General features: G+C 51.5%; 1 protein-coding gene across 1 annotated transcript in view; it reads right to left on the reverse strand.

The window, feature by feature from the left end:
- Positions 1-7,877, reverse strand: part of Sec14l1 (SEC14 like lipid binding 1) — a 46,474-nt gene that overhangs the window by 12,939 nt on the left and 25,658 nt on the right. Inside the window, exons 3-8 of the mRNA XM_028752815.1 lie at positions 6,149-6,298; positions 5,924-6,055; positions 4,566-4,694; positions 3,976-4,213; positions 3,032-3,141; positions 629-818 (exon numbers count right to left, since the gene is read on the reverse strand). Coding sequence (XP_028608648.1) covers positions 629-818; positions 3,032-3,141; positions 3,976-4,213; positions 4,566-4,694; positions 5,924-6,055; positions 6,149-6,298 — 949 coding nt within the window. The remainder of the gene's footprint in view (positions 1-628; positions 819-3,031; positions 3,142-3,975; positions 4,214-4,565; positions 4,695-5,923; positions 6,056-6,148; positions 6,299-7,877) is intronic.

Here is a 7,877-nt window from a genome sequence, read left to right on the forward strand (position 1 = left end):
ACATCCGCAGGTCACACCTCCACTCCCCACCAGTACCCCATCACATCCGCAGGTCACACCTCCACTCCCCACCAGTACCCCACCACATCCGCAGGTCACACCTCCACTCCCCACCAGTACCCCACCACATCTGCAGGGTCACACCTCCACTCCCCACAGCTGGCCAGCTTGGGTCAGCTGTGGAGAAGACTTGTTAACAAGGTGCACCCTCCCACAGGGCTGAGGCAGGTGTGGGAGCTGAGGGAGCTTCCTGGAGCTGCTTCTTCCAGAGGTGGCTGACATGCACCTGGCTATGACTCAGCCCTCTACGGCAGAGACCAGGCCACGCAGCTTTCAGCTACTATAAAGGTGGCGGTCACTGCCGTCTAGTCAGCACCGTGGGACTGAAGTGTAGCCCACACTCAGTATTTTCTCAACCAGGCTTAGAACAGAAGACAAGGCAGTTGTCCCTGTCCCCAATGCCTGGCTGTTCAGGCTTGGTTGTGAATGGGCTTCAAGATGGGTCTCACCAGCTAGTCATGTGGTGGGAAGGCCCCGCCCACTATCACAGCAGGGCTACAGAATGCCCTGTAGTGTAGGTGGTACCTTAAGACAGTGCAGAGCTGTGAGCATGCTCAGGCTCACCTACCTTTGTCATGATGATGCCAGCCCCCAGCGTAGTAGTCCTGAAGGACCTGGGGCGGAGTCCAAGTGTCCAGAATGTAATCCACCTGGTGCTGTTTCCTCCAAGTTAAAGACTGGCACATGATCTCTCTGGCCTTGTCAATATTAAAGTCTCGGGCACGCAGAAAGCGAAGAATATGCTCATCCTTTGGGATCTAGGAGAACAGAGGGTTTAAGGGACCTGGAGTCACTGGGCAAGAGGTCAAACCTTGACCAACCCTGCCAACGGTGAGCTGCAGCGTTCACATCACTGAGAGGCAGTGCTCCTAGGTTGTTGCACTGTGGGGCACAGCGCTTTCCCAACATGCACTGTGAGGTACAGCGCTTTCCCATGCACAAGACCTAGAGTCCATCCCTTGCCAGAAAACTCACCCCAGGTGTCATTTTAATAAAGCTACAATAATCTGAAACCTAGGAGAACTGAGATAACAATCCTGACTGCTCCGTTTTCAGCCCAGCAAAGTCTGGTCTGGAGGAGGCAAGCTGGTCTCTTTGTGTTTGTTTGCCCATTTTGGAGACAGGGTCTCACTATGAAGCTCTGGAGAGAACTCACTAGGTAGATCTGCCTGCCTCTGCCTTGATTAAGGGCAGATATATGCTGCCACCACACCTGGCTGCAAACAGACGTAAACGTCCAGCCTCAGTCCTACACTCTGACAGCAAGATCGCTTGTCCGCACACAGTATACTTCCGATGCTGGTGTGGGCAGGATGGTGGTGCTACACACCAGACTATTCTCGAGGATCCACTATTGTCAATCCACAGGATGTTTGCCTAAGTAAACAAGGCTGGGGCTGTGTTCCCAGCCTGCTCTGGGCCAGGTATCTCCCTCATGGCTCACACCCAGGAATGAGGGCAGTGAGGGCAGCAGGAGAGGGGGAAGGGAGTGGGAGCCTCTCAGGCTCCTCCTAGCCATCTGAGGTGAAGCATCAACCGTTGGGAAGAACCAAAGTCATGCAGAAGTGACAGCGTAGGTGAGGAAGGAGGCGCACACACATAACCCCAGCACTTGGGTGGCTGACACAAAAGGATCAAAAGTCTTCCAGTATTTGGGGCTGAGATGTAGAGCAGTAAATATGTTATGTAGATATGCATGTAAGCAAAACACCTATAAACATAAAATAATTTAAAAACAGTTTTTAAGGTTTGCAGCTACAGTAAAACTCTCCCAGAAAATAAAGAGGGAGCTGAAGAGACGGCCCAGCCGTTAGGCCACTGGCTGTTCTTCCAGAGGACCCAGGTTCAATTCCCAGCTCTCCCAGGGCCGCTCACAACCATCTTTAACTCCAGTCCTGGGGAATATGATGCCCTCTTCTGGTGTCTGCAAACACTGCATGGACATGGTATGCATACAGGAAACACACACACAATACAGAAAATAAACAATTTAAATATGTAAATAAGAATTAACTCGCAGCCAGGCAGTGGTGGAGCATGCCTTTAATCCCAGCACTTGGGAGGCAGAGGCAGGTGGATTTCTGAGTTCGAGGCCAGCCTGGTCTACAGAGTGAGTTCCAGGACAGCCTGGGCTATACAGAGAAACCCTGTCTTAAAAAACAACAAAACAAAACAAACAAAAAAAGAATTAACTCTCACCCTAATAAACCAGTTAGCTATATTTCTTCTAGAAAGAAGAGGGAGAAGGGGAGCACATGGTACTGTGGGTGCTGGGGTGGAGTGTACTGCTCTATTTATCACGCACCAGCCCCAAGGCCTCTGTTATTTGCCTAACCCCTCCCTCACATTGCTTCCCACACTACACTCATATAGGTGGCTGCTCCTCTGTGGCTGCTTTCCTAATGGCTGGCACTGTGTGCCTGCAAACCCAGGCAAGCAAGCCCTACAGGCAAGGCCAGCCGCACTCGACACCCAGCTCCCTCTACCTGACAATGTCCCCAGCTGGCCAGACATACCAAACAGCCTGTTTCCTGTAAACCTCACACCTGTGGGGCTGGATCTCCCACAATGACAGAATCAAAGCCCCACTGGATGGGGAACGACCGTCTCCTGAATAACAAAGTTAATGACACATGTGTATAAAAGTGTCACAACAAAGCTGTCTTCTTTACATGCTAAGGATTACACTTTAAACATGCTCCAGCATGTTTAGCCTCCAGCTCCCCAGCACCAACAGACTCTGGGCTGTGGCTTGGCATCTATCTCATGGTTGCTAAACTCGACCTCCATCTGTGAAGAACAGCAATGGCTGCTCTGTGAGGACGGCATCCTCAACCTGTCCTGGGGATCTGGTGTCTCAGCAGAGCAGGAGCAGACACAGTGGGAGTGGTAGCTTAGTTCCTGCTCAGTTCTCAGCTTTGCTAAGACTGGAGAATGATTCTGGGATTGGAACTGAGGGGCTGGCACTCACTTTGCCCTTGTGTGTCTCCTGAAGCCACTGGCGCAGTCTAATGAGGCAGCTCTCTTGGAGGGGAGTCAGGTCACCCAAGTATCTCTTGATGTAGTCGGCATCTAATTTGTCTGGAATTGAACGTGCATGGTGTTATTTACCAGCTGAGCCCTTCTGTCAGCTGGTGTGGGCAGGGTATGCTGGGAGTGGGGCAGTGGTGTTGGCAGTCGCCCTGAGTGCTTCATCAGTGTTTAGGGAGGTATCGCTGATAAGCACAGGTAAGTAAGCAGTCTTTAAGATGAGATCCCCGATAACCACAGGGAGGTTCCGAGCCTCCTTCCAGCCTGTAACTCAGTGCTGCTCTGGACAGGCCAAACTCAGCAAAGCCAGCACTGTGTCTTCAACTCATCGCCTGAGATCATGACTGCTGCCCTTTCCTCAACGGCTGCTCAAAGGTTTCAATATTTCAATAATGTTTCTTTTCTGATTTTCTGCACACAGCCCTGTGCCCAGCTACTGTAATGCACTCTCCACCCAGCCACTCACTAGCTGTGTGACCACTGGCAAGTCTCTCAACTGCTCTGTGCCTCGGTGGACCCAAATATGAACTGAAGGTACTTCCAGCCTGAAGCAGCCATCACTAAAGGGGTAAAACTTGTCACTGAGACAGGAAAAAACTAAAGGGGGGGAAAACTTGTCACTTGCCATGTGACAGGAAAGCTGTGGACAGGACAGTGTCTTATAGTCACTGTCGGTCACCAATCAGGGTGTGGACATTAGAAACAGCTTCTGTTTAAAGAAGAGGAGAGTGAGTGTGCATTCTCTAAGCAGGACGGACAGAGGTCAGGCCAGAAGCAGACAGACTTTCTCTTCTGGGCAAGATGGATGGCCTGAGGAGACATGACTGGGCAGAGTCATGGAGAGGGGAAGGGCCCATGGATCCCCCTCAGCCAGGCCAGGCTCACCGTCAGGAGTTCCCACCACGGGCTCAGACGCGGTTCCTGGGCTTCCGAGGCTATCCCCACTCAGCCCCTCCTTGCCGGCAGCAGCATCTGGGACAAGGACAGCTGCGAATGTGGCTTGATTCTGGCTTGATGAACGCATGTCTGACGAGGGCCCCACGGGGGGCGGGGTCCAGCGGGGCACGAAGGTGATGCCTTCCTCCTCTAGCTGCCGCAGGTAGTACTCGATGATCTCCTTCCCCTTTAAGGGACGACAGCGAGGGTGAGCATCACCCCACAGGCAGCCTTCCAGCCCTCACCAGCTTATAAGTCGTTACCCAAACAGGAATCTGGGGGCTGTGGCTGAAGCTCTGTGGTGGAATGCTGGCTTCATCCTGCCCGCCCGCCCACCCACTCGACAGCGCTCACTGCCTGCAGTGGTACACACTTGGAGCCCTAACACTTGGGAGGCTGAAGCAGGAGGATTATGAGTTTGAGTAAATGTGGAAATCTTGTCTCCACAAGTAAACAAGACCAAAGAAGGTACAAGCTGTGGTCACTCTCTCAGAGACTCCTACCTCCCTTCTCCATAAAATCCCAAGAAAGATACTCACTTTTTTAATGTTGCTTGTATAATGTTTCATGGCAATTTTTTCCACTGTACTCTCAAAACCGAAAAAGGACTTGATATCTAAACTTGCAGACTGTTCGAAACAGGTCCAGTCTTCATTCTCTGGGTGAACCTGCAGGTGGAAAGAACACGTTCCCAGTAATGCTCACCGTGGAGACACCACTTGTTTGTGCCCTGGCTAGCTGACCAGTACCAGAAAAGACGTGTTTGATGACATCACTGCCATGAGGAATAAGGAAATCCGGGCAAAAAATTCTCCTGACACAGTTGACACACACAGGCTCCAGTAACCGTCTCTCGTGACTGTCCCTAAGTGGCTGACTACAGCTTTTCATTTCTGCCTCCCTTGTCCACTCACCTAGCACCTGTGGGGGCTCCACAGGGACAGAAGAGCCACGCTCTGTGCTGCTCAGGCTCTGGGGACAGAGGCAACGCAGACACGAGAGGTGAGAAAGTCACATGGCTGCTTGGGAGGCAGTGCTATGGAGAAAGCAGGGGGAAGGCCTAGCAAACCGGCATGGCTGGATGCCGGGCACAACGTGCAGAGGAGGGTTGGTGTGCGGGAGGAGAGGGGGGCAGAGCTAAGTGTGACAAGGGTTCGGTGTGTCACTTGGGGTGTCTGTGGAGATTGGTACAGGAGGCTAACGACTGAGGGATAGACTAGGAGGGGTTACTCTCATGCTCGGGGGATAGACATTCCTAAGCCTTGGTCTATGCAGTGTAGAACAAGTTGGGCAGGTGCTCAGGGCTCTACCTGCAAAGACACATAAGCCTCGGCTTCAAAACACACTTGTAAAGTCAAACAGCTAGCCCAGAAAAAAAAAAAAAAAAAAACTCTTCATATTTAAAAACCAGTCAGGAAGCTGGCCTTGGTACTACATGCCTTTAGTCTGAGCACTTGGGAGGTAAAGGCAGCCCGACCTTTGTAAGTTCCAGCCCAGCCTACTCTACATAGTGAATTCAGGCCAGCCTGGGCTACACAGTGAGACCCTGTTTCAAAACACTAATCAGGAGTGTAATGGTACACTTGTAATTCAGCACTCAGGAGACAAGGCAACAAGACAGTGGCAAATTAAGGCTAGCCTGGTCTACATGGCAAATTTCAAGATAGGGTACAGAGTGAGTCCCTGCCTCAGAAACAAGAACAGCCACAGCATCAGCCGGCAGCCTTGACTGTCACACTGAGACGGCTCTCCCTCGGTATGCCACACCGAGTCCCCACTGTACCACTCATCTGAAGTACAAAGCACCACCCTATGCTGTAGTCTGCGCATGGCCTGGGAGCCCCAGTGAGCTGGTGCCACGGCGCACCACGGCGCACCACGGCGCACCACGACTCACCGTATAGCAGCAGTGCTCATGGATGATGACCCGGTTAGAAAATGTCTCATTGTGGGCCTCAATGTGCAAAGTGCGATCTCGAGAATTGAGCGAGTTTTTCTGGACAAAATAAACGTAATCGACTCCTGCGATCTTTGAGGAGATAAGGAGGGAAGTCGGTCAGTTCCATGGCTCATGGCGAGCATGAATTCACCTCACAGACTCCCAGTGTCCTTCCCCAGCTACCTTCTTCAACAGCCTGGGCGCGTCTATGTCCAGCTTGCAGCGCCTCTCGATGACATGGATAGCCCCATCTTCACTCTTGAATTCGCTCACGGTGTCACTGTCCACGAACATTGGAATCAAAGGACACGTAGGAAACCTCCTCTCATAGGCCTGAGGACAGATGACAGTGACAGAGAGAAAATGACAGCCATCGCTGCTGCACCTCAGCCTGCAGTACAGTTGATCCTACGGAAGGGGGACGAGCCAGGTTCATGGACTGGACCCCTGACCTGCTGGAGGACAGCCGTTCTGCCATGCAGGCACGCATGGTCAACACAGAGCCACGCCCCAGCAGGCTTTTCTTGTAGCTAAATGAAAGATGACCTTCAAATCCATTTGGCAAGACACAAGAGCCAAACGGCTACTGTGACTCTAAAGACATCCAACAGGAAGGGCCTCGAGCTGGCTCCACGCGGCCAGAGGCCTGCTACAGAGTGTGGAGACGCAGACCAGTGGGCAAGCAGAGCCAGCTCACTGCTCCGTCTCCTCTCCCGAGATGTAGCTCACTTGAACACGTGCATGCTAAGAACCCACTCACTGAGCGGCAGCTCAGGTTTTTCCTAAATCATTTTTTGACAATGTAAAAAGAATTAAAAGAAAAAAATAAGATGGCCTCTTTTTTTTGTTTGTTAAATGTTTACCATGATCTAAAACAATCAAAGCCCTCTCAATAATTAAAATCCAATCAGAATATAAAGGAAAGCTAGGCGAGGGCCATGTCCACATGTCCACCTGGAAGGTGGAGGCAGGAGGATTATGAGTTCAAGTCTAGAGTGCGCAAAACATCGAGACCACCATCTCAAAAAAGGGGAAACAGGAACAAATAATTTCCCAAGGAACTCAGCCACGGCAGACGGCTCCTCATGGAAATGCGCAGCAGAGAGAGCAGCCACTGGGAGACACAAAGAGAACCACACGGGCACAACTGTGCACCATCGAAATGGCAGAAACAACACACACTGAACGCCTGGGGGGATGTGGAGAGAAAAATACTTCAGACACTGCTGGCAGGATTGTGAACAGATGCAACTAATCTGGGAAGCAGACATGTTGCTCAAACCTGACCTCTGAACATGCAGTCGCCAACAGCTCGGCAGCAGAGTCTCTATAGAAGCTCAGAGCGTGAGCTCCGCGGCCTTCAGAGCGCACACATACGAAATGGAGTGGAGTGTCCGCAGCCCAAAGAGCCGCACCTGCTGGACTCCACCTTTCCTGCTCTGCTCTGAGACGGGGTCTCACCTGTCCCACACTGGCCTCACACCCACTATGTAGTGAGGGATGACCTTCAACTTTATATACTAGTCATGAAAAGACAGTATTAGAGACACTGAAAACCAGGGGCTATGCATAATGCTGCTGGTGCACGTGGAGTGGCTGCCACCCCAGCTCTGATGTGACAGGGTTTTACATGTGTTACCACTTTGGAAATGGGCTTAAAGAGCTCATGGGAACTTACTATAGTTTTGTTTTCAATTTTGTTAATATGTTATGAATCAACAATGATCTCAAAACAAAAATCAATGGAAGAGAAGGCTGTGATTTAATGCGTAGATTCTGTAGAGTGTACCTGAGCACCAGACTCTGCAGTTACTGAGAGAACTGTGAACACCGCTGGACACACTCACACCCAAGGCCTCCATCCAGGGACACACTCACACCTAAGGCCTCCGTCCAGGGACACACTCACACC

This window comes from Grammomys surdaster, unplaced genomic scaffold, assembly GCF_004785775.1.
Source record: "Grammomys surdaster isolate TR1022 unplaced genomic scaffold, NIH_TR_1.0 125940, whole genome shotgun sequence".
In the NCBI taxonomy this organism is placed as follows: domain Eukaryota; kingdom Metazoa; phylum Chordata; class Mammalia; order Rodentia; family Muridae; genus Grammomys; species Grammomys surdaster.